Source organism: Sorex araneus, chromosome 4 (genome assembly GCF_027595985.1).
Source record: "Sorex araneus isolate mSorAra2 chromosome 4, mSorAra2.pri, whole genome shotgun sequence".
In the NCBI taxonomy this organism is placed as follows: Eukaryota; Metazoa; Chordata; class Mammalia; order Eulipotyphla; family Soricidae; genus Sorex; species Sorex araneus.
Genome location: NC_073305.1, coordinates 48,416,220 through 48,440,083, shown reverse-complemented (window position 1 = coordinate 48,440,083; position 23,864 = coordinate 48,416,220). Strand labels below are relative to the sequence as shown.

The 23,864-nt window shown below is 61.9% G+C and overlaps 2 protein-coding genes across 4 annotated transcripts in view; one reads left to right on the top strand and one right to left on the bottom strand.

Moving 5' to 3' along the window:
• Positions 1 to 3,513: 3,513 nt before the first annotated feature.
• NT5DC2 (5'-nucleotidase domain containing 2) lies at positions 3,514 to 10,927 on the top strand. 2 transcript variants are annotated; one of them, XM_055136436.1, is made up of 14 exons: positions 3,514 to 3,771; positions 6,786 to 6,970; positions 7,095 to 7,169; positions 7,264 to 7,319; positions 7,390 to 7,483; positions 7,661 to 7,789; positions 7,879 to 7,939; positions 8,011 to 8,113; positions 8,204 to 8,305; positions 8,450 to 8,531; positions 9,856 to 9,942; positions 10,020 to 10,160; positions 10,252 to 10,316; positions 10,397 to 10,927. In XM_055136436.1, the coding sequence occupies exons 1-14, from the start codon at positions 3,558 to 3,560 to the stop codon at positions 10,656 to 10,658; spliced, it is 1,656 nt and encodes a 551-aa protein (XP_054992411.1). In that variant the 5' UTR covers positions 3,514 to 3,557; the 3' UTR covers positions 10,659 to 10,927. The 2 variants fall into 2 exon arrangements, with proteins under 2 accessions (XP_054992411.1, XP_054992412.1); XM_055136437.1 differs by lacking the exon at positions 7,095 to 7,169.
• STAB1 (stabilin 1) overlaps positions 10,660 to 23,864 on the bottom strand; it is a 26,564-nt gene continuing 13,359 nt past the window's right edge. For both annotated transcript variants that reach the window (XM_055136435.1, XM_004615182.2), the window contains exons 26-69: positions 23,149 to 23,244; positions 22,635 to 22,730; positions 22,469 to 22,516; positions 22,219 to 22,349; positions 21,971 to 22,082; positions 21,224 to 21,301; positions 21,047 to 21,145; positions 20,862 to 20,960; positions 20,356 to 20,487; positions 20,013 to 20,144; positions 19,846 to 19,902; positions 19,556 to 19,639; positions 19,060 to 19,255; positions 18,878 to 18,973; positions 18,749 to 18,791; positions 18,593 to 18,669; positions 18,334 to 18,459; positions 18,091 to 18,164; positions 17,882 to 17,956; positions 17,552 to 17,674; positions 16,684 to 16,731; positions 16,414 to 16,491; positions 16,180 to 16,326; positions 15,809 to 15,949; positions 15,644 to 15,703; positions 15,116 to 15,292; positions 14,954 to 15,040; positions 14,716 to 14,865; positions 14,574 to 14,627; positions 14,284 to 14,485; positions 13,652 to 13,801; positions 13,443 to 13,547; positions 13,228 to 13,335; positions 12,954 to 13,147; positions 12,715 to 12,859; positions 12,495 to 12,628; positions 12,229 to 12,394; positions 12,004 to 12,113; positions 11,772 to 11,891; positions 11,548 to 11,697; positions 11,370 to 11,474; positions 11,134 to 11,280; positions 10,939 to 11,055; positions 10,660 to 10,863 (exon numbers count right to left, since the gene is read on the bottom strand). In XM_055136435.1, the coding sequence (XP_054992410.1) occupies positions 10,807 to 10,863; positions 10,939 to 11,055; positions 11,134 to 11,280; positions 11,370 to 11,474; positions 11,548 to 11,697; positions 11,772 to 11,891; positions 12,004 to 12,113; positions 12,229 to 12,394; positions 12,495 to 12,628; positions 12,715 to 12,859; positions 12,954 to 13,147; positions 13,228 to 13,335; positions 13,443 to 13,547; positions 13,652 to 13,801; positions 14,284 to 14,485; positions 14,574 to 14,627; positions 14,716 to 14,865; positions 14,954 to 15,040; positions 15,116 to 15,292; positions 15,644 to 15,703; positions 15,809 to 15,949; positions 16,180 to 16,326; positions 16,414 to 16,491; positions 16,684 to 16,731; positions 17,552 to 17,674; positions 17,882 to 17,956; positions 18,091 to 18,164; positions 18,334 to 18,459; positions 18,593 to 18,669; positions 18,749 to 18,791; positions 18,878 to 18,973; positions 19,060 to 19,255; positions 19,556 to 19,639; positions 19,846 to 19,902; positions 20,013 to 20,144; positions 20,356 to 20,487; positions 20,862 to 20,960; positions 21,047 to 21,145; positions 21,224 to 21,301; positions 21,971 to 22,082; positions 22,219 to 22,349; positions 22,469 to 22,516; positions 22,635 to 22,730; positions 23,149 to 23,244 (4,926 nt within the window). In that variant the 3' untranslated portion in view covers positions 10,660 to 10,806. The remainder of the gene's footprint in view (positions 10,864 to 10,938; positions 11,056 to 11,133; positions 11,281 to 11,369; positions 11,475 to 11,547; positions 11,698 to 11,771; positions 11,892 to 12,003; positions 12,114 to 12,228; positions 12,395 to 12,494; positions 12,629 to 12,714; positions 12,860 to 12,953; positions 13,148 to 13,227; positions 13,336 to 13,442; positions 13,548 to 13,651; positions 13,802 to 14,283; positions 14,486 to 14,573; positions 14,628 to 14,715; positions 14,866 to 14,953; positions 15,041 to 15,115; positions 15,293 to 15,643; positions 15,704 to 15,808; positions 15,950 to 16,179; positions 16,327 to 16,413; positions 16,492 to 16,683; positions 16,732 to 17,551; positions 17,675 to 17,881; positions 17,957 to 18,090; positions 18,165 to 18,333; positions 18,460 to 18,592; positions 18,670 to 18,748; positions 18,792 to 18,877; positions 18,974 to 19,059; positions 19,256 to 19,555; positions 19,640 to 19,845; positions 19,903 to 20,012; positions 20,145 to 20,355; positions 20,488 to 20,861; positions 20,961 to 21,046; positions 21,146 to 21,223; positions 21,302 to 21,970; positions 22,083 to 22,218; positions 22,350 to 22,468; positions 22,517 to 22,634; positions 22,731 to 23,148; positions 23,245 to 23,864) is intronic.

Below are 23,864 nucleotides of genomic sequence, written 5' to 3'. Positions count from 1 at the left end.
GGCTGCGCATGCTCCGTAAGCCATGCGTGAGCTGCGCGTGCGCCCCGGCCCTGGAGATGGGAGGGCGGAGCCGGGGACACGGCCTCACTGCCGTCGGTCCAGATCTCCGCAGCCGCGACCCCTGCTCAGCTAACGCCATTTTTTTTTTTTTAAGTTCTAGAAGCAGGGAATTTTTTTCTGATGCACCAACCGTGTTTTCACTCCATACTTTTGCAATGCCTTAAGTTTTTTTTTTTAGGGCTTGTGATTGGTAACTAAATATAACATTGTTGAAGGCTAACCCTAAGTTTTCTTGTCACCCTCCTAAAATTAAAAACTTTATACCATGGACTTGTAGGTACTTATTGTGGATCACTTTATTCACTCAACAGAAGAGAGCTGTGGGTGGCGGGGTGGAGAGGAAAAGGGGGAGGGGGTGAGACACTGCCTGTATACAGCAGATCCAGGCTCCATCCCGAGAACCCGCAATGCACACGTTCCTCACAAGCACCGCGGGGCATTCCCCCCCCCCCAAAACCGTATGGGTGGACCTCGGTTTGCGAAGGGGGTTTGTGGGGTTTTCTCCTAAAGAGTGTGGTCCGGCCAGAGTGATAGTACACCAGTTAGGGGGCTTGCCTTGCACGCGGCTCACTCGGGTCCCATCCCCCGCATCCCATAAGGACACACACACTCCCCCCACTCCCATCCCCCACTCCCGCCCACCCTCCCCAAACTCGCGAGGAGTGATTCCTGAGCAACCAGGAATAATCACATGGGTTCCCTGAGCTCTGTCAGAGTCAGGAGTAATCTCTGAGCACTGGGGGGGGGGGGGAGGAGAAAAAAAAAGTGCGGTCCCTTTTGTCTTGCTGACTTCCAGCTCCACAGACCTCTAGAGCAGGCCAGTGCTTTGATTCCCTGTTTCACAAACAGGAGAACTTTCTTCAGTGCTCTGAGAATTTAGTGATGATACATTTGAAATACTTAACACAATACTTTCTCGATATAATTGATCAATTAACCTTAGTTATAATAGTAATATGGTAACATTGTACCCTAATTCTTTCTTTGTATTCATTCCTTAGCCTAAGAACCTCAACCTGGCCAAGACCCTAGGGTTTGGGGAGGCTTGAGGTATTTTTTTTGGGGGGGGGGATAGTTTTGGGGTTTGTTTTTTTTTCCTCCATTTTTGGGATTCACATCTGGCTATACTCAGCGCTGACTCCTGTCTCTGGCAGAGCTCAAGGAACCATATGTAGTGCTGGGGATCAAACAAGTCAGCCATGTACAAGGCAAGTACCTTAACCCCTGTACTATCTCTCTGGCTCCTGACCTCTCATTTTATTATCTTTTATATAGGTAGGGAACTGAGAGCTTAAAAGATTAAGCCAAGGGGGCTGGAGAGATAGCACAGCGGGTAGGGCGTTTGCCTTGCACGCGGCCGACCCGGGTTCAAATCCCAGCATCCCATATGGTCCCCAGAGCATGGCCAGGGGTAATTCCTGAGTACAGAGCCAGGAGTAACCCCTGTGCATCGCCAGGTGTGACCCAAAAAGAAAAAAAAAAAAAAGATTAAGCCAAGGGGGGATTAGAGCTCAAGGGGTGGAACACCTAAATTTGATTCAGGACTAGGCATACTTCTCCCCACCCAGACCAGCAGGGTAGCCCCTGAAGTCTGAACAACAGAACATCCCCAACCCCTATCATTGAAGAATCAGGCCCCACAGCCTGTATTGCTAGGAGTGGCTCCTCAGCCCCTTGAGAACTGCTTGAAGCCCCCATCCCCACTCTTGCAAAAAAGAGATACAGAAGTAGTTTCTCACTCCAGTCTCTGTAGTTGCTGAGAATGTCTGTGAAGGACTATTGCCTATACCTGAAAATACAATTGACAAAGGGATGACTTTGAAAAGGACAATACAATCTAAAACACACTAACAAACAAGGGCCAGCAAAATAGTTTAGTTGGCTTGAGGAGAATGCAGTGTGACTTTGCACATAGGAGCCCCAGATCAATAGCATGGTGCTCAAAGCACTCAGGACAAGTACACACACACACACACACACACACACACACACACACACACACCACTCCCCAAGCACTGATGGGTGTGGCCCCAGACAACCCAAAAAAATCTAATGAAAATTTAGAACCATTAAGAGTTTGATAACTTGGATATTACATGTGCAAAGAGAGCAGATAAGGGGTGCTTGCTTTGCTTTCATCTGACGTGGGTTTGGTGCCTACCCAGGGTCCCCTAAACCACGCTAAGAGTGATCCCTAATTACAGAGCCAGGAGTAAGCCCTGAGCACTGCCAGGTGTGGCCCAAATCACACCGTGCCCCACCCCTCCCCACTACAAAAATGTGTAATGATAGAGTGGGAAAAGTAAGCAGGGCACCTTGGAAAGAGTCGGAGTGTCTGTGACTGATCCTGGGGTAATCTGCCTTCTAGGACACACCACACCCAACCTGGCACACGGCTGGTTGGCACTCACTTTCATTTTTCTTGGCAGCTGTGAAGACCAGACATACAGTGCACACATGTGCACACTCCCATGGCCGCGCCCGCGCGCGTGCACACACACACACACACACACACACACAAACACACCCCTTGCAGAGAAGGCTTAAATGTGTGGCCAGTCCCCCAACATCCACCCGTCTCAATTGGGGGGCACAATCACCCATCCACAGACCCCCGGTTCAACCTGGATCCTATACTGGGTGCAAGATCCAGGTCCAGGTCCTTCAGCCAAGCAGACATTCTTGGAAGAATACAAACAGCTCTAAGGTGCCTGCTAGGGAGGGGAGGAGGGGGACAGGATGAGGAGTTCCTGAGGCCATTTGCGGAGGTCAAATCAGGCAGGCATGATGACCGCTGGCTCCCTGCCCTGCAATGCACTGCCCCGTGGTCCTGCTCGGAGTTAGAAGGAGCCACTTCTGTTCAAAAACACCTTCTGTGAGGAAGGAAGAACGTGTGCTTCAGCGGGCGTGCGCTGCCCCGCGTATCCTCGGGGGCTGGCCCAAGGGGTTGCGAAAGGGACGCTTACAATGACGCTGGGTAAATGAGTAGTACCGCACGGACCCTGGCCAAGGGGCAGGGTCAGTAGTGTGGCTAGGAGAAACGGGACCCCACTCAGGACTGGGGGAGGGGCGGATCAGCGGTCAGGAAGACCAGAGGTGGGGGAAGGGGCAGGAGGACCCAGGTCCGGGGCCACGGGGGCCCCGCGGCCCTCGGCGCCGTCCTCTCCGCGCCGCTGCCGTCGAAAGCCCGGCGAGGACGGCCCTCCGCGGCCCTCCGACCTCCCGGGAAAGGGACCCCACGAGCCGCCCTCCTCGGGGCTCCGGGCAGCGGCGGCCGAAGGGGGCGCAGGGTCCCGTCCAGGCGCGCCCGCGGCAGGGGGGCGGGCCCGGCGGATCCCGCCCCGCCGAGGGGCGCGCCCATTGGCCCGCGGGGCTCCCTGCGCTGCGCCCATTGGCCGCCGGCGGCGGGGAGCACGCGGCCACGGTGGCGGGCGCGCAGTCGGAGGGCGGCGGAGTGGCCGGCGGGGCCGAGGGCTGCGCGGGTGGCACGCAGGGGCATGGCGGGCGCGGGGCTGCGGGCGGCCGCCCGGCGCTGGCTGCCGCGTGGGGGCCCCGGCGGGCCTCGAGCCGCGTCGTCCTCGCCCTCCTGCCCCGGCTGCGGCCCCCCGGGGCCCGGAGCCCACTGCCCCGCCGCCCCGTGCCCCGCGGGCGCCGCCGAGCCCAGCGCGCACCTGTGGGCGCGGTACCAGGACATGCGGAGGCTGGTGCACGGTGGGTGAGCCCGCGCGGGCCGAGGGCCGGGGGGTGCCGTGGGGCTCCGGGGCGCGCAGCCCCCCACGGGCCTGGTCGGCCCGGGGGCGTCCGGCGACTTCCCGGCGCCCGAGGGCCGGCCGGAGTCTGTTCTCCTTCTGGGTTTTCGGGCCGCTGGAATGCGGGTCGGGCGCCTTCTTTCTTCTGGGGCCCGCCCGCCGCGGGGAGGTCAACCTGCACGGAAACGCCCCCAGCCCCTTGTTCTCTCAGGGGCCCCTGGCCGGGGCGGCCGTACCGGGGACAAAGCCAGCCCGCTTCCAAGGACCGGGAAGTCTGCGGGGAGCCCACTAGACTTCTCGGGCACCTCCAGATTCCGCCCTCGGGGTGCGGGGCACTCACCCTGGGAAGGGAGGTGAGGGAGGAACAGACCGAGCCGCCCTGGCCCGAGGGCTGCTGCATCCTCGGCCAGAGCAGGCGCCTCCTCTGTCCTCCCTGCGCCTTCCCTGCCTCCCTCGCTGCTAGCCGCAGGAGACCATCAAGTTGAGTGCCCTGCACGGGGGGGGGGGGGGGGGGGGGGCTGTGGGGCGGCCTCTGTGTGAGGGGGAGGGGGCAGCCCCGTCTCTGACTGGGTAGTGTCCAGCAAGCTTCACCCCCCCTGGGATCCTCTCTGTGTTTGTGCAAAAACAATCGTGGGGCCTCTGCAACAGACTTGAAAAGAATCTAAGCAAGAAGGGGCAGGGGGGCTTCCTGAGGAGCCCCCAGTGACGTGGCTTGCATTGTTTGATACACAAAGTGACCTTTCTAGAAGATTCTAGGGGACTGAGTAGGAGTGGCCACATGGGACTCCCTTCTTAAGATGCTGAAGGCAGAATAAAGAAGGAAGGCCCCTTTGGAGCAGTCGGGGTTTTTTTTAGGGGTGTCCTTGGGCCTCCCTCGGGACCTTGCCCCAATGTGCAGTGGAGAGTTAAACCTTTGGTGGTACTTAGGGGACCCACAAGATGAGCCTGGAGAAGGTTGTCTGAACAGCAGCCTGAAAAGCATTTCCTGTGTGTGGAGGAAGGGGAGTGGGGTCCTGCTGAGTTGTACCACTTAGGATGCACCAGGTCTTCAGAGGCGCCCTGTCCCCCAGGCTCTTGCTGTGAAAGGGGCAGGGTCCCCCACTCCTGCACCTTGAACTCTGTCTCCCTCCTTGTTCCTGTGTTTGGGGGTGGGGATCCTGATACAGACGGTGGGCTAAAGCTTCAGAGTAAATCTGCCGGAAACCCCAGCACCACTTATGGTCCCCAAGCCCCACCAGGAGTGATCCTCGAGCACAGAACCCAGGAGTAAGCCCCAGTGTACCCCTAGAACACACACACAGAACTTTGCCAGAAAGCTCCTCCCCACTCAGCGCTATGGCTGATCCAAAGCCAGTGACCCAACTTCCCTGGTCCATCTCTCCCCTGGGCGAGGAGGAGTGAGGGAGGGAGCTGCCCCCAGACCAGAGTGAGGACTGAACGGCACCACATGTGCCTTGTGACTGCCATGGGACAAGTTGCCACAGGATCCTTGGTCAGGCTGGAAGGTGGGTGCCAGCCAGGAAAGAGGCAGGTATTGGCAGGTGGGGGCACAGCGTCGCTGCTCTGCGGGGGGTAGTGGGAACATGACCCCAGAGCTGAAGCTTTCTCAGCTCAGAGGGGATCAGGGTGCCGGGGGACTGTCCCTCCCTCCCCATCCTGCTTTGTTCCTGGGACACTGTGTCTCTAGGAAACAGCAAGGGCAGGGTTGGGGGCAATCTGGACTCGGTCAGAACTCTGTCCACAGGGCCTCCAGTGCCCAGTGCACTCCCCTCCTGGGGTGCTGCGGGACACGGAGCTAAACCATGGTGGTGCCCAGGAACTGCGAACTGTGGGTGGCATCCTCCTGACAGCAGATGAGGGCATTTCAGAGGGTGCCCTGAGAGCGAGTTCAGCTATGAATCACGCTGTGTGTGAGGTGAGGCGGGTTCCTGCTTCACCTGCACAGCTGGGTGCCAGGCGTAGGTGATCCTGGGGCTCCTGCAGACCACACCCTGCATTGGGCTCCTAAAGGAGAGGAGTTAAGAGACGCAGAGCTAAGGGGGCTGTGTTTTAAAAGGACCTCTTGGGGCTGGAGTGATAGCACAGCGGGTAGGGCGTTTGCCTTGCACGCGACCGACCCGGGTTCGATTCCCAGCATCCCATATGGTCCCCGAGCACCGCCAGGAGTAATTCCTGAGTGTTGTGCATCGCAGGGTGTGACCCAAAAACTGAAAAAAAAGGACCTCTTCAGAGCGGGGCTCCATGCACAGAGATGCTATCTGCCTCGGCCAGGCCTGCTAATGCCCAGGCTTCTCTAGACACGTGACCCTAGAGGGTGCGGGGCTCATCTGCAGGCATGGGAGCCCTGGGTGCATCTCCCTCTTCCTGTGCCTCTGCTTCCCTGCCCACCACATCTCTGCTCCTTAAGTGGGGCAGGGGGACGAGAAGGTGGGGGTGGGGGTGGGGGCTGGTCCTGGGGTTGCCGCAGGCACAGAGAGGGGTGCTGCACACAGCACGTGCTCGGCAGTGTGAGAGGGAGGCTTGCTCCGGTGTCTTCCAAGGCCCTGCCCTCCCCCCTCCAGTCCCCCAGCCCCCCCCCCGCCCCCCCCCCCCCCCCCCGTCAGTCTCACCCACACCCACTGCTCCTAATAGCCCGCCCAGACTCCCTGCTGGGCCCCTGAGGGCTGTTCAGACTTTGGGTGTCTGTGGCCGCTGCTCAGACGCCACATGGCCCGCCGGCTGTCATTAGCGATGTTCTCTCCGTGGGTGTCATGCGGGCTGGCAGCTGCTGCAGTCCAATTAGAGGGGCCTCACTGCACAGGCCACGCAGGTGCCCCGGCTGCTCCCTGGCAGGCCCAGCCCCCACTTCAGGAGACAGCGGGGGAAGGGGCGGGAGGGCAGAGCTAAGGGCCGAGTTCCAGGCCCCGGAGCCTCAGTTCAGTCCCGGGAACCGTTGGCAGCTGCCCTCACCCTCGGCCCGCTTCTGCCCTGCTCTAGACCTGCTGCCGCCCGAGGTCTGCAGCCTCCTGAACCCCGCCGCCATCTACGCCAACAATGAGATCAGCCTGCGGGATGTCGAGGTATACGGCTTCGACTACGACTACACCCTGGCCCAGTACGCAGACGCTCTGCACCCCAAGATCTTCAGTGCCGCCCGGGACATCCTGATAGAGAACTATAAGGTGGGCCAAGTCTCGGGGCTCCCCAGGGCTACAGTGCAGTTATCTCTGCGGGTGACTGTCCGGCCGGTGGGCTGGCAGTGCCCCTGACACAGGCTTGCCCCCCCAACTCTCCCCACCCCCACAGTACCCGGAGGGAATTCGGAAATATGACTACGACCCCACCTTTGCCATCCGGGGTCTCCACTACGACATTCAGAAGGTGACCGGGGCCCGCCCTGCGGATGGGGCACGTACCTCAGCACCCCTTCCCAGGAGGGCTCCCCTCACCCCAGCCTCTCCCCCTGTGCCCCCAGAGCCTTCTTATGAAGATCGACGCCTACCACTACGTGCAGCTGGGCACGGCCTACAGGTCAGTGCCGGCTCCACCCTGCCCCCTCTCCCCTGTTGCTTTAACTGATGGGGTCTGTGTACCCATACAGGGGTCTCCAACCTGTGCCGGATGAGGAGGTGATTGACCTTTACGGGGGCACCCAGCACATCCCGCTGTACCAGATGAGCGGCTTCTATGGCAAGGTACTGTTCCATCTGCCAGTGCCCAGGGCAGCCCATTCAGTGGCTCACAGAGTGCCAGCTCCCTGACAGGTGGCGCTAACCCCATGGATCAGCTGCAGTCGAGCCCTCCTGCCCGGGTCTCCAGGGCTAGGGGCCGTCGAGCTGGAGGACCCACACAGACCCCAACTCCCTCCCCAGGGCCCCTCCATCAAGCAGTTCATGGACATCTTCTCGCTGCCAGAGATGGCCCTGCTGTCCTGCGTGGTGGACCACTTCCTGGGTCACGGCCTGGAGTTCGACCAAGCTCATCTCTACAAGGATGTGACAGTGAGGGCACCGGGCCTGCCTCTGGAGTGGCAGGGGTAGTGGGGAGGGGGGTCCTGCCATACCTTCATTGTCTCCCCCTTGTCCCCCAGGATGCCATTCGAGATGTGCACGTAAAGGGCCTCATGTACCAGTGGATCGAGCGGGACATGGGTAAGGACGGGCGTGGGCGTGGGGGCCTGGAGGACACCCCGCTTTTGCTCACAGGCCCCTCTCCCCGTTAGAGAAGTACATCCTGAGAGGGGACGAGACCTTCGCTGTCCTTAGCCGCCTGGTGACCCACGGGAAGCAGCTGTTCCTCATTACCAACAGTCCCTTCAGCTTCGTGTATGTGTGAGCCCGGGGAGTGGGGGGTGGAGGGTGGGGAGGGGCCCGAGGAGGGACGAGGAGGGACTGACACGTCCCCCTCCCCTGCAGGGACAAGGGCATGCGGCACATGGTGGGTCCAGACTGGCGCCAGCTCTTTGACGTGGTCATCGTCCAGGCGGATAAGCCCAGTTTCTTCACCGACCGCCGCAAGTACGGGCCTGTGGGTGAGGGGAGCGTGGCAGGGGGAGTGGGGGGAAGGGTGCTGGTCTGGCCTTTGCAGAGTAGGGGTTGGGGGGGAGTGAAGCAGCCAGCCCCTGCCTGAGACCAGAAGTCCAGCCCTGCCCTCTGCTCCAGGCCTTTCCGGAAACTGGATGAGAAGGGCTCGCTGCAGTGGGACCGCATCACCCGCCTGGAGAAGGGCAAGATCTACCGGCAGGTGAGGCCTCAGGGGCGGCCGAGTCTCCTGGACCAGACATGACATGAGAGTCACACCTCCCACACTCGCCACTTTGTTTCTTTATTGTTTGGTTTTTGCCCCCCTGCAGTGCTCAGGGCTTACTCCTGGCTCTGCCCTCAGGAGTTACTCCTGGTGCTGCTCGCGGTGCCGGGGATCAACGCTGAGTAGGCCACATGCAAGGCAAGCGCCCTCCCCGCTGTCCCATCGCTCCCCCCCTTCATGCCACTTTGGGGTTCTCAAACTGGGCGGATATGGGGTGGCTCAGAAGTTTGCAAGGAGGTTCCCGCGCCTGGGAAGGGGGCTGTGGCAGCAGCACAAGTGCAGGCGCAGCAGGCTGTTTCGGGGTACCCTTCATGGTCATCCCGTTCTTTCTGCTCCCTTCTGTGGGGTTCTGTGGGATTCTGCCCCGAAGTCTCTCCACCGGGGCTTGTTTCGACAATTAACTTGTTCCTGCCACCTGTCCCCGAGCCTTTCCTCTCCCTTTGGGCCCCCGCAGGCCACTGACAGCACCTGCCTGGCATCTGTCCCCCCGACTGTGGGATGGGGGTCCTGCCCGTTACTGGTGCTTCCTTCCTTCTCGGCCTCTCCATTTCTGTTCCCCTGTGGGTCTTCTCTGTTGTGTTTGGGCCTGGTGTGTTTTCAGTCTCTCTAGTCTCTGGCTTTGGAGCAGGAGCCAGTGAGCTTCCTCAGGCTGCGGCTCCCTCTGGACGCAGCCTTGGGAAACCCAGAACAAGCTGAGGGCGGGGCGGGCGGGGCAGGGCGGGGCGAGTGGGGGGGGCGGGGTGGAATGCTGCTGCAATTTGTTTCCCCGAAAACTGGGAGACTGGAGTGAGGAAGATAGCGCAGCGGGGTGACATGCGCTCGGGAGCCCCAGCCCAAACCCCTGCATGGTCTGAGCACCATCAGGAGTGTCCCCCTTGCGCTGAGCCAGGAATAACTGCTGAGCACTGCTGGGTGTGACCCCAAAACTGAACTGAGTCAGGGAACTTTCCATCACAACCTAACCCGGGTGGGTGTGAGGTCATGGAGGGGGTGAGGGGAGAGGCCCGGGGTGAGGGGGCTGTGCCCAGCCCGCAGGGTTCTTCTGCAGCAGGCAGGCCCTTCCTGTGTGAGGGGAGGGCGTGAGGCCAGAAGTCAGAAGGCAGCGGCAAGGCCGCGGGAAAGGGCAGCCCTACATCCGGCTGGAGGGCCTGGCGCCTCTGGGGACTTGGGAAGCCTGGTGGGGAACAGGCAGGGCTCGGCCGCCCCTGGGAGCCCCTTTGGCACACTTGGCTCCATGCCAGCCCCCTCCTCCCCCCCCCAGGGAAACCTGTTTGACTTCCTGCGCCTGACGGAGTGGCGTGGCCCCCGCGTGCTCTACTTCGGAGACCACCTCTACAGCGACCTGGCGGTGAGCAGGCCGGGCGGGCCGCGGGAGCACAGGTGGGGCTCCCCGCGCGGGTGCTGAGCCCGCGACTCTGCCCGCAGGACCTCATGCTGCGGCACGGCTGGCGCACAGGCGCCATCATCCCGGAGCTGGAGCGGGAGATCCGCATCATCAACACGGAGCAGTACATGCACTCGCTGACCTGGCAGCAGGCACTCACCGGGCTGCTGGAGCGCATGCAGGTAGGCGGGCGGGCGGGCGCGTAGCCGTCGGGGCGCCCGGGCCCAGGGCTGCCCGGGGCGCGCCCACCTGGATCCCACCCTGTCTCCCCAGACCTACCAGGACGCCGAGTCTCGGCAGGTGCTGGCCACCTGGATGAAGGAGCGGCAGGAGTTGAGGTGGGTGGGGCGGGATCGCAGCCCACCCCCCACTCCCTGACCGCTGAGCGCCCCCTGAGCGCCTGCGTCTCCCTCCCCAGGTGCGTCACCAAGGCCCTGTTCAACGCTCAGTTCGGGAGCATCTTCCGCACCTTCCATAACCCCACCTACTTCTCCCGGCGCCTCGTGCGCTTCTCGGACCTCTACATGGCCTCGCCCAGCTGCCTGCTGCACTACCCCGTGGACTTCACCTTCTACCCGCGCCGCACGCCCCTGCAGCACGAGGCGCCGCTCTGGATGGACCAGCTCTGCACCGGCTGCATGAAGACGCCCTTCCTCAGTGACATGGCCCACATCCGCTGAGGGCGCCTTTATTGTCACCCCGCCCCCTACACACACACACACACACACACACACACAAACACACACACACGCGCGCGCGCATGTGTGCGCATCTCTACACAGGCAATAAAAGTGCTCTCTCTGTGCCTGCCACCGCTGCCCAGCAGCCTCATTTGACCGCGAGGATCCTCTGGGTGTCGGGGAAGTCGTCCTCCAGGAGCGAGTCCTATGGGCGGCACGGTTGGCGACAGGGCCAGGACCATACCCGGGGCCCGCGGTCATGCCCCTAACCCTGACTCACATCAAAGGGCTCGCCAAAGGCATCGTGGCTGCCAAAGACAGGGTTGGGGACTGAGACCAGGGTGGGACTGGTCCCCTCCTGCCACGGGGAGAAGTCATCTTGAGCGTCATCTTCCGCCTGGGGAGAAATGGGGTGCAGTGAGGGGCTTTGAGTAAGATTTGTGGACTCAGGTCTCCCTCACCCCATAAATCCTACCTGAAAGGTGGAGAAGCCAAACCCTGTGGTCTTGCCTCGGGCCCGGAGGTAGAAGACTCCAGCCACTAAGCCCACCAGGGCCCCAGCAGCCAGCACAGCTCCCACACCTGCTGCCACAGGGGGGCCCTCAGACACCGCCACGGCCCGCTGCAAAGAGAGAGGATGTCCAGGACCTGGCTGGGGCTGTCCCCTGCCCATGTGGGTGCTCTTTCTTCCTCCCCAAGTCCCCAACTCACAGGCTGTAGGGGTGCCAGGAGAGGGCTGGCCAGAGCATGGATGATGCCATTGAAGGCTATGATGTCCCACACGATGATGTGGCTCACCACCACTGTCCCCGGGGCCTGTGGGGAGAGCAGTGGCAGTCCCAGTGGCAGTGAGGGCACGGCTGGATGTGGGGGTGGGATCCACACTCACCTGAGGTGCCCAAGAGCTGTTGTTGGTGTCTGAGTCACTGATCACAAGGTTGAGGCCTGAGTGGGCAGGGAGTGAGGTCCCCTGGCTGGCATTGGCACTGAGAAAGGTGGCATTGGAGGCATGCAGCTCCAGGTCTGGGCCACTCAGCGTCTGGTGAAAGCAGGCACTGTTGGTTGGACCCACCAGGGAAGACGAGTCCAGCCATCTGCAGCTGCGCTAGTTACCATGTTGTCTGCAAAGCCATTGTTGACCGGGACGAAGAGCGTTTTGTAGGTGAGCTCGTCATCCAAGAAGTCCAGGAAGGCAAGACCCTGTGGCGTGGCGTTAGCGTAGCTCAGCAGCATCTGCGAGGGTGTGGAGAAGGTTGTGGACGGGCCCCTCCGCAGGGACCCCACCTAGCATGCGCCCCGACTCGGAGGCTGGAACCCTCCCCCCCCACCACCATCACACACATACCCCATAGAAGGTGGAGAAGTTGGCCGTGGTGGACAGTACATCAAGCAGCTTCCCGTTGCAGAAGCTGATTCCATCACCTACAAATCCGTTGCGACACCGGCAGGACACATCTGCTGGGAAAGCGGTGGATGGGGAGAGGCGGGAGGGGCGGAGCCTGGTGGGGTGGGCGGGGCCCGGGAGGATGGGCGGGGTCTGGCCCAGTGGGGCGGGGCCTGGGCGGCACACCTTGCTGGCGGTAGCAGTAGGCATCCCAGCGCTCTGAGCGGTTCTCACGGGTTCCCAGGCTGATGATGCCCACCTGGCCATCACCACAATCGGTCGCGGAAGACACGACGGGGTGGGCGGCCGAGCCGTTAGCCAGCCAGCCCACGAGGCATTGATGGAAGCCCAGCTATGGAGGGCAGAAGGGGATGCTAAGACCCAGAGCTCCGCAGGAGAACCCCCCCACCCTCCAGCCCCAGGCTGGTTTTCAGGTCCCCCGCCCCACGCACCTGCTGGGCAGCAGAGAGCTGAGGGAGTGAAGCCAGGGCTGCTCCCTGGGCGGCACAAGCCGCCTCCGCCTCAGAGAAGTTGAGGCCATAGGGGCCGCTGGGAGCCTGGAGGTGGAAGACACCAGCCCGCTTCTCTGCACAAGGGACGGCAGAGAGATGAGGCGGGGCAGGGAGGCCGTGAGGCAGAATGGGGCCCCGGGGAGCAGGCACAGGAGCTCACCCTGAAAGTGCAGGTCTGTACACACGGCATCCTCATGACAGGGGTGTGGCTGGCCCAGGCAGCGGTCCACGGGAGGCTCGGGTTCCCCCACGCATTCCAGCCCATCGCCCACATAGCCAGCGTGGCACACACAGCGCCGTGAGTTCTGGAGACAGGAGAGGGGGCGGGGCACACTTTCAGGGACTGGGGAGTCTTCTCTGCGGACCCTCCACACTGCCTCCTGGCTTGTGCCTGCTCACCGGACCAGTGTTCAGGCAGTCCGCGTGCTCACTGCAGCCCCCGCGCCGGCCATCTGCGCAGGGGTCTCGGGCACGGCAGCTCCAGCCGTCACCCTCATAGTCTGCCAGGCAGGTACAGTTGACAACAGTCCCTTCCTGACTGCAGGTGGCATGTTGGCTGCAACCACCATTCCCATCCTGGCACAGATTTGCCACTGGAAGCCAAAACAAAGTCATGGGACCAGATGAAGGGAAGGGGGTGAGGGTAGACCCTGGTATCCCCCTGCCTGCTCACCTGTGCACTGGTGGCCGTCCCCTTCGTAACCCAGGTTGCACTCACAGGTGTTGCCCGTGCGGCACACAGCCTGGGGTGCGCAGGGTGGGGTACACACAGGCTTCAGTTCTGCTCCCCAGACCCCCCACAGAGGTTAGTAGCTGCTGTCCTGGGTGGTCCCCCCACCTCCTCTTGCCCACCCTTTGAGGTAAGGTGCAAGCACTGGGGCCACTCACCTAGATGCACCTCACAGCGTGGCCCTGTCCAGCCTTCCAGGCAGAAGCAGGAGCCAGAGCCCCCAAGGCCCTCGTCACAGAGGCCATGGGCAGTGCAGGTGCAGGCTGGGGGTGGGGGGAGGCGACAAGCAGGAGGATGGGATCAGCACGAGGAAACAAGAGAACTGACCCCACACAGGTGGGCATGGTGGGGGAGCTACACCGCTTACCTTGGCAATTGGGTCCAAAGTACCCCGGAGCACAGAGTTCACATGCTGTCCCCGCAAACCCCGAATGGCACCTGCACTGCCCACTGCCACTCATGCCATCCAGACACATACCATGGTCATTACAGGGGCTGTTGGCACCACCTGGGCAAGCTAGGGGAGGCAGAGAGACACAATGAGAAGCCAGGGGGTCTTACCAGGACATGTATCCCCTACTCAGGGTTTTCCAGAAGCTGACAACACCCCAAGGGCCAGATCCCTGGGCCCTAGAGGCCCTCCAGACCCCCCACTAGGTCCTGCCCCAAGTGTTCATGTGCTTCCTGTCCCCCACACATACACACCTTAAAAGCCACACACACACACACACACACACACACACACACACACACACACACCTTAGAAGCCAATGTCTTCCAGAAAAAGGCATTTGCCAAACCTGCCCCTGACCTTAGGTGAGGGGAAAACAATCTCTGAGACTGTGGCCAGAGGGTGCCCCCAGCTATCCCCAACTGTTCCCAGCTGAACCCAGCTCTGTGTGTGTGTGTGTGTGTGTGTGTGTGTGTGAACCCAGCTCTGTGTGTGTGTGTGTGTGTGTGTGTGTGTGTGTGCAAATTGCAGCAATGCTCAGGACTCACCTCGACACTCGCTGCCATAGTGGCCAGGGCAGCAGCTGGGTTTCCAGCTGGTGGTGACACAGTTGCGCTGGCAGCCCCTGCCCAGACTCTGAGGCTGGCCCCAGAAGCTGGGCCGGGTCCAGGCGCTGCGCAGGCCGAGTGAGTGCAGTGGCGGGGATGACCAGAACTTGGAGTAGTAGCGCCAGCAGGCCTCGGGGCTGCCCTGGAGTCCAAGAGTAGTAAGGCTGCAAACGTCTGAGCTGGGAACACGGGGCCTGCCCAGGTCTCTCAGCCAGCTCCAGGCTGCTTACCTGCTCCTGGGAGCCCTCAGGACATGGTGGCTCCAGCCCACAGATGCTGCAGACCTGGAAGAGAGGCAGGGGGGAAGCTGGCACGGCAGGGTCAGAGAGCGGGAGGATGGGGGACTTAGGTTCTGCCCCATCTTGCCCTCACCAATCGCAGCAGCATAGTCTCAAAGCGGTCACAGCGGGCACCAAGACCAGGGGGCTCCAGCAGTTGGTCAATGCCATAGGCCAGTCCACCCTCAAAGGGCATGTACCTCTGCACAATTCGGGCTTCATCCTCTCCCACCAGGAGCTCACCCTGCAGGTGGAGGGGGGTCCATGGAGCTCTGTAGACCCTCAACTCAGGTGCCCCGCCTCTCTCCCTCAAGCCTGCAACCTGCACTCACCGGTCGAGCACGGCTGCAGGAGAAGGAAATAGGGGTCCCGTGCATAGTGCGGAGGGAGCCCAGGTTGGGCAGGTCAGATGCCAAAGCCTGAACAAATAAAACCACAGCTGGAGGTGGGCAGTTGGGCATGGTGGCACCACAGGCACCAAGAGATGCACCCACCTTGACATTGCGGATCATATGACCCCGCAGGATAGCTGCCAGCTTGTCACGGTGGTCCTCATGGTACAGCCAGGCTTGTCGATCTGGTGGCAGCGCCCGCAGGGCTGCGTCTGTGGGCCACAGCATTGTGAGGGGTCGGTGGGACCCATCACGCAGCAGGGGCAGGAGGCCGGCTTTCTGTTGGGGAGGAGCAAAGGTGTGGCTGTCACAGCCTCCTCAGAGACCAGTAGGCAGAGCTACGGGGCTGAACTGCAAAGACAAGAAAAAGCTCCAGGATTCCAAAGACCCTTCCCACCAGTCATGCCATGCCAGGCGTCTGGACATCTGTACACGGGCATACTCACAGGGATCCCAGCACCCACCTCAACTGGTCGGGAAGTGGGCTTGCATAAGTCTGTACACACCTGTGTGCTCCCACGGCACTCTCGCATGTGTGAATGCACAGGTAGGCACACTGGGGAAACGGGTTAGCACACGGGTGCCTGGGCAGGGACAGGTACACAGACACGGTCACACACGAAGTGGTACCTTCACAAGACCGCTGAAGATCTTGTACCCAAAGCTTTCTGCAGCGGCGGTGACATTTCTCTGTGGAAAAGTTCTCATGAGCTTTGAGGTCAGGTGGGAGAGGAGCGACCCAGGTCCCCTGCAAGCCTGCCTTCTAGCTCACAGAGCCCGCGCCCAGGTCATTACCCTAGGGATGGGGGCCGCACCAGGCTCCCAGTGTAGTGCCTCGGGCGGCAGCAGGACTTGATCAATGAAGTGCAGGATGCCGTTCACGGCCTCCTGGTCGCTGTTCACCACGCGCGCGAAGTCATTGATGTAGATGCTGCCCTGGGGGCGGGGCATGGGTGCAGGGGCGTGGCCCGGTGGAAGGAAGCCGATTGGTGGGTTGCTGTGGGCGGGGCCGGTGGGCGGGGCCCAGACCCCGCGCCGGCCTCCGCCCCTCGCTCTAGGACACGCCCGCGGGGGGTGTGAATCCCCGCCTCTCCTTAAAGCCCACCCGGGCGCCGTGGAGGTCGTAGGGCAGAGGCGCGCGGGACGCTGCGGGCCAGCGTGCTCACCTCCCGCTCGCTGAAGCGCAGCGAGTGCCCCGAGAGCGTGGTGGCATAGCCCTCCTGCAGCAGGTCCTGGCTCCGCAGCCGCCGGCACCCAATCACGTGGTAGCGGAACAGAAGGGAGCGCTGGGCGCGAATCCGGGCCAGCTCATCCTGGCGGGAGGGGCGGGGATTGATGGGGCTTCCTCTGCTACCCCTGGAGGCCCCTCCCTAGGCCCCCGGGGGCGGGCGCAGCGCTACCTGGGACTGGTTGGCCAGTAGATCTGCGTAGGGCACAAAGATCGTGAAAGGTCCGTCTCCCTTGAGCTCATTGTATTCCTAGGGGGTGTGGCGACAGCTTGGGTGCAAACGGGGGACAACCTGGCACCCACACAGGCTTACTAGGGCCTTTGGGCAAGTCCTCAGTCTGGGACGCCGCCCTCCCCGCCCTCCAAACGAAGACGGAACCCAGAGGCAGTTCTAAGCCGCCCTGGACGTCCAGGAGGAAGTGGGGGGTCCATGATCACTCACCAAGAGGTAAAGACTGAAGAACAAGGCTTGGCTGTCTCGAAGGAGTTCCTGCAGGGGGCGAAGGTCATCTCAGATTTGGGGTGCCCCCTGCTCAGGGCCTGGTGCCTCCCCTACCACTGTCTGTCTGACCAAGGCAGAGATGGGGAAAGGAGTGCCACAGGGGAGGGGTTGTCTGCTCAAGATGCACTAGTGGATCCTAAATCATGAGTCAGACCTAGACGGAATCAGACGTCTGGCTCGAGGTCACAGCCAGGGCCAGGATCAAGGTGAAATCGGGGAGTCTCATATGTGGAATATAATGTAACTGAGAAGTACAAGTTGGCAATGATGCAACTTCTGGCAGATATCTCTCTGGACTTAGTTACTAAAATACTAAAATACAGAAACCCAAAACCGTGAGGCCGCTAAGTGTGGTCACTCAACCTCATACCTCTTCATTCTCAGCAATGGAAAACAAATTATCTAATGCTTCCTTTTCAGCATGTCCGACTTTAGGGGAGAGACTCTCCAAACAATAATAGTAAGTTTTGTTGAAATATTGAATGCAATCAAAGTGAAAGTAAAATGAAATTTATCAGTTACACAGGCAGGGGGGGGCTAAGGGCGGGGGGGGGGGTAGGGGCATGGGGGGACTAGGGGTGTGGGGGTGCGGGGTGGAGCTATACTGTGATTCTTGGTGGTGGAATATGTGCACTGATGAAGGGATGGGTGTTCGAGCATTGTATAACTGAGACTTAAACCTGAAAACTTTGTAACTTTCCACATGGTGACTCAATAAAAAAAAAATTAAAAAAAAAAAAAGAAATTGGAGAGTCTAACGGAGGCCAGGGTGTTCGGCACCCGGGCGAGGGTCAGGTGACGCCATTACCAGGCTGACGCGGGCTCGGCAGGTGAGGCCATCCCCCACAGAGTGGGCCGGGTTACAGGTGCAGGTCCTCTGGCCGTCCCCCGTGCTCTTGCACTCGGCATAGGGGCTGCAGCCCCCGTTTCGCTGAGGCAGGATAGGGGTTGGAGGAGGGTGTCAGAGGCTTCCCCATGCCTCTGCTCCCACCAGCCCTAGGGAAGGTCCCCACCCACCCCACATCCCTGTTCCCATGCCTCAATCAGAATTGGGGTGTGTGGGGAGGCTCTGGGAGCTTCTGGCTCCCTTCTTTGCCCCCCACCCCCCTGTGGGGTGGGACAGGGTTGGGGGCCTGACCTGGGAGCAGGGGTCCAGGAGCTCGCAGGCCCGGATGCCATCCCCGCTGTAACCCTCACGGCAGCTGCAGGAGACCTGTCCCGAGTTCTGGTCAGGGGGTGCTGCAAGGGCCCAGGTGCTGGCCAGCACCCCCTCTCCAGGCCTGGTGTGAAGGGCAGCCTGCCATGGGGGAATGGCCCAGAACCCACTGCCCCCTTCACTGTGCTCACCTGCTGGGGCCCGGTGGGGATGCAGACCGCATGTGCATGGCAGCCCCCATGGCGGACGAGACAGCCATTAACCTCTGGGGCAGAGACGCGGGGCTTAGGGGGCAGATCCTGGGCAGCCCCCCATCTCTGTCCATCTGTGCACTTAGGTGCCTGTCCCAATTCCCCCAGCCCTCTGGAGCCCTTCAGCATTCCTTCCAGTTGGACTTAGTAGCCCAGGCACCCAGGGAGGGGTCCCAGACTCACCCTGGCACAGCTCCCCATCACCCGAGTAGCCGTCCTGACAGGTGCATGTCCGCTGACCAGGTGCCACCTTGGTGCAGTTGGCATGGGGAGAGCAGCCCCCGTGGTTGTGGGCACAGGGGTCCACCTCTAGGGGCAGATAACCACCGAGAGTTTTAAGAAGCAGAATGGGAGGGGGGCTCAAGAGAAAGGAAAAGGTCAGAGTTGGGGGGGACCCAAGGAGATAGCAGGAGAAGGCGGGGGGGGGTGCTCCCAGCCATACCTGAGCAGAAGGTGCCGTTGCCCGAGTACCCCGCGGCACAGACGCAGGTAGGGGCTGCAGCCAAGATCTGGATGCAGCTAGGAGTGGGGGACAGCAGCGGGTCAGCTGGGTCTGCCCCACCCCGCACCTGCCCACCTGCCCCTGACTGGCACTCACTTGGCATTGACGTCACACTGTGGGCACTGAGGGCCGGTGATCTCTGGGTGGTAGGAGCATGGTTCCCATCAGATTTCAGTTCCCACTCTTGCACCGCTTCCCAGACACCCCCACCCGGCGGCTACTCACTCTGGTCACAGCGGAGGCCCTGCCAGCCCACGTCACACACGCAGCTCCCATCCCCTTGCAGCCCCTCCTGGCACAACCCATGGGCACAGCGACACACTGAAAGGGGCCAGGCAGAGAGGTGTCACCTGCTGGGCCCTGCCCACCAGCCCTGCCAGGACACCCGGCCCAGGGGCCGCCCTCACCTCCGGTGCAGTTGGTCCCATAGCGGCCCAGCTCGCACATCTCACAGGCCGTCCCATGGAAGCCTTCATGGCAGTGGCACTCCCCACTGCCCAGGAACCTGTCCTGGCACTGCCCGTGGCCTGAGCACACACCACCCAGGCCCCCAGGGCACGGCTCACACAGTGTGCCGAAGAAGCCCGGACAGCAGTCGGGCACCTGCAGAAGGGGGCACGGGAAGGGCCCCACAGGCCAGGTAAGATGTGGGGGGAGAGTATGGAGGGGACCTGGGGACCAAAAAGCAAGTTGGACCAGGGGAATGGCCGTCTACACTCCTCCCAGTAGCAAGCAGGGAAGGGCCAGGCCCCATGGTGAGCAGCGCCGAGTCCTTCCCCCACTCCCCTCGGGCTCTCCTAGTCCCAGCCCCATGCCTGCTCCTGAAGTGTGGCCACTCCCCACTGGACCCCCCTCGCCCCCTTCTCTGGCCAGACCAGCAGGAGAGGAGGCGTCAGGGCAGACCTTGATCTTCCTGGTACACGTGTACAAACAGCCCCGAGAGAAGGAGTAGCCAGATCGGTAGACACAGCTCTTCCGGGGCGTCTCCTGGAAGGGGGCCGACATGGGCAGGGCAGTGAGTGAGGGGACAGACAGATGGATTGCGGGTGTCAGCGGGTCAGGCAGGTCAAGGAGGGAGAGAGCTGAGGAGGAGACGCAGGAGGCCCCCAGCCAGGTCCGGGCCCCAGGCAGGAGAAGCATCTGGGCCTTCCTCCCCGCCCACCTGGCCCAGGCCTGCGCGGGCCGGGCCTCACCTCCAGCTGGTAGCCCCGAGTGCAGCGGAACTTCCGGGAGCAGCTGACACATTTCTCCTGGGGAGGGGGTGGGTGTCAGACCCTTCCTTCTTCTGGGCCAGGCTGACAGCTAAGTGCCTGTCTAGGTGCCCCTGCTGCCCCCCAGGCCGGCCGGCACCCCCTCTCACCCTCAGGGACTCGGCATGGCTTCTCTCAAGGCAGCGGCTTGAGCTCACTGTCAAGACCCCCGAAATGCCGTACAGGGAGCAGCAAGAGGCCTCCACTATGGGCCCTTCCACAGGCACGCGGTTCACCTCCGGCTGCGGGGCAGGGAGGCGGGAGGGAGGTCACCGGGCCCCCTCTGCCCATCCCCTCAGGGGCTGTGGGGCATTTGGGGGCTGGGGCTCTCTCCACGCAGGACGGGGTGTGTGGAGCAGAGATGGAGGGCTCCCGGGGCAGGCGGCTCTGAAGACAAGGGCCCTTCAAGAGCAGGGCCAAGGGGCTGGGCTCTGCTCCCCTGCCCCGCCAAACCTGGTTGCTGTGGTTGTAGAAGACCAGCCAGTGTGTGGGGCCCAGCAGGGAGTTGCGGTGGCCGCCCCTCCGCAGAGTGTCCGTGGACAGCGCCTCGCCCAGAATCACGTGCTGGCGCACGGTGTCTGCATCCTGGGTAGACAGTCCACTGTGTCCCTGCAGGGTCCATCCCGAGCCTGGGGCTCTTGGGGGGCTTGACTCACTCTCCATGCGGTCTTCTCTGCTTCTCCACCACCACACACACACACACACATGCATACACACATACATGCACACACGTGTACACATACATGTGAACATGGGCATATACACACGTGCATGCACACATGCATGCGCTCACGGGCACACACACTTGCATGTGCACACATGTGCACAAAGGCATACACGTGCACACGAGCATGGGCATACACACGTACATACAGATGCATGCACACATAGATGCACACACACAGACATACACACAAGCACCCACGCACACATGTGCACACACCCATCCCCCGCCTCACCAAGTTGCTGCTGTTGCCATGGGCTTCCAGTGAGTGGTTGGTGGGTACGAAGATGGTGTAGGCCGTGGCGGCATCAATCTGGGACACCAACCCGTGGCGCTGTTGACAGACGTGCTTTCAGTTCTCAGCCCCTGGGGAGCAGGCAGCAGCTCCAGATCACACCTCCCCCATCTCCATGCCCTTACCTGCAGCAGCTCCCCAAAGAGGTAGAAACTGGGTGTCAACTTCAGGATCTGCAGAAGGCCCTGCCTGGGCAACACGTCCCCTCTGGGAGGGAGGAGGACCTGCAGGCAGGGAGGGGCCGGTCAGTGGATCCTTGGAGGCCTGCCGCAAAGGGCCCTGCTTGCTCCTCCCTGCCCTACCTGGCTGAGGATGTGCAGGACACCGTTGGTGGCCAGGAGGTCGGCCACGGCCACACTGGCATTCTGCACCCAGACCCTCTGAAAGACAACAGGCAGGCCCAGCTGGGCATAGGAGGGGCAGTTACGAGTAGGTGCAGGGCCTTAAACAACTAGACAGGAGAGAATAGAACCGGGCAGGGCACTCACTGCTGATGCAGACCCAGTCCAGCAGCAAAGGGCCTGGCACGCCCTCTAGTGCTGGCCCAGGCAGGGCAAGGGGACCCAGAGCTCATCCCTGGAGCCCCACGAGTGCCCTCCTGTGCCCAGCCCTCGCTTGTTAAGAGCTCACTGTGCCCGGCGGGCGGGGGGTGCAGGTGTGTATGGGCGGGCCGGGCATGGTCCAGGAGAGCTGGAGCATTTGCTTTGCCTGCAGGAGGACTGGGTTGGTTTGATCCCCAGCACCGCCTCAGGGTCTCCCAAGCACTGCTAGGAATATCCCCCACCGGGAGTAGCCCCTGAGCACCACCAGGCGTGTCCCTCAAGACAGAGGGACGGGAGAGTTCAGTCACAGCACGAGCAAGGCTGCGAGGTGGATCCAGCACGGCCAGGGATGCTCGAGCGTCAGTGCCTCACCAGCGCCAGAGACCAGCCCGCAGGGGGCTACAGCACAGGCCCCACTGCCAAGCCTGCCCCCCCCCCGGCCTGCTGAGTGCGCCCTACCAAAGAGCTGACAGATAAATCAATGAACAAATGAAGGTCACCACGTACCCCGCTAACGTTGCGGATCCCCCAGCGGATGGTGGGGCTCAGGGTGGCCACGTCCTGCCCGCCCAGCTGGGCCAGCTCCTCCTCAGAAAGGGTGCCCTGGAGAAAATGGGCCCTGAGGGGCACCATACGGGGGTAGGGAACCGGTTTGTGTCACCTTCCCCAGAGGTGCCCACACGCCTACCTGAACCCCTCTAGGAAGGGGCTGGGTCCCTCCCAGAGGTGCCCCCCAGGTTCCCCCGGCCGCCCACCTGACCAGCTCTTTCAGCGGCCGGGGCTGCATCCAGAAGGTCTGTTCCTCAGGGCTCAGCCTGCGGACGGCAGACTCGGAGGGTACCAGCACTGTGAAGTTGCCGTTGGCAGGGAGAGTGAAACCAGCCTTCTGCAGGGGACAGACGGGATGGGGCCTGCCTGCTGCCCGCCCCCTCGGCACCCCCAGGCTCACACCCCACCCCAGCTCTCAGAGAGGCTGTGAGCGCCCCGCGCCCTGCGCTGTCCTACCTTCACCCACTGGAAGAAGACAGAGAAGTGGGCGTTTGCTTCCAGCTCCTAAGGGGAGGCAAAGAGCTGGGGTCAAAGTCTTGGGACAAACCTCCTGTCCCCAGGACCCCAAGCCCGCCCCCCACCCCACACTCTCCCGTGTCAGTGCCTGAGAGGAACCACTTACCCGGAAGATGTCACCGTAGCAGCTGAGGCCGTCGCCGCCATAGCCGGGGGGGCATGTGCAGACTCTCTGGCCACCCCCTACTGCCCGGCAGGTGGCCTGGCGGGGACATGAAATGCAGTCAGCACCTTGGTGGCCCTCGAGGCAGCACCTGCACCCTACTGGTCTCACTTGCGGCCCCCATATCTACAGCCTCCTGCAGGTCACTCCTGGGGGTGCCTGGCCCTGCCCCCCAAGATGCCTGGGCACTGCCAGCTGAGGGAGAATCTGGGCCCTCAGGAGGGGCTGAGCTGAGAGCAGGAGGAGCTTGGGGTGACGGAGGAGCCAGGGACGGGACCCCCATGGGGCTGCATTTGCAGAGGAATCAGACCTCTAGCCCCTGGGCCAGGGTCACCTGGTGGGATCTGGGACTTGGAAAGATCCCAGTGAGACCCAATACAGAGACACCCAGAGTGCAGACGCGCCCCCTCGCCCCCTCGCCCCCACCGAGACCCTGCCCAGTCCCCTGGTCTCTCACCAAGTCGTGGCAGCCGCCATTGCCGGCACGGCAGGGGTCGATGGGGCTGCACGCGTAGCCGTCCCCCGCAAAGCCCAGCTTGCAGGTGCACCGGCTCTGCAGGGGGGAGCAGGCCCTCAGTTCACCCCCGCACCCACCCCAGCTGTCCCGTCAGGGCGGCTCAGGCCTGCACAGGGCAGAGAGACCCAGACCCAGACAGGGGCGGCCTCCTGACTGGTGCAGTTTAGGCTCATCAGGCCTGACATGCTTCCCACAGGAGGCTCCGGGCCTGAGATCCTGCTCCTGGAGTCCGGGATTTAATTGCCCCCCTCTCCTCTCCCCTCCCTAAGCACTCACCCACAACCCACACCCCCTGTGTTTTGTTTGTTTGTTTTGTTTTGTTTTTCCTGCTGCTGTTGTCCTGGTCAGGGTTTTTCAGTCCTGGATTCGCAGTGAGTCTCAAGACCGTGGTGCTGGAGGGGCACGCGTGCCCGCCGACCCAGCATGCAGATGCCTGTTCAGTCCTCAGGGCTGGCACCTGTGCTGAGCACAGTGCTCCCGGCAACTCAGCTGTTTGCCATTCCTGGGGCAGTGAGCAATTTCTGCTGCAGGCAGCCAGGGGTATGTACACATGCGCACGTACCCCCACACGCACACGCGTGCACACACGCAGGCAAAGCGTGTGTGATCCCCGGGGAGCACCACAACCGGAATGTGGGAAGGCACCTCGATAAAGG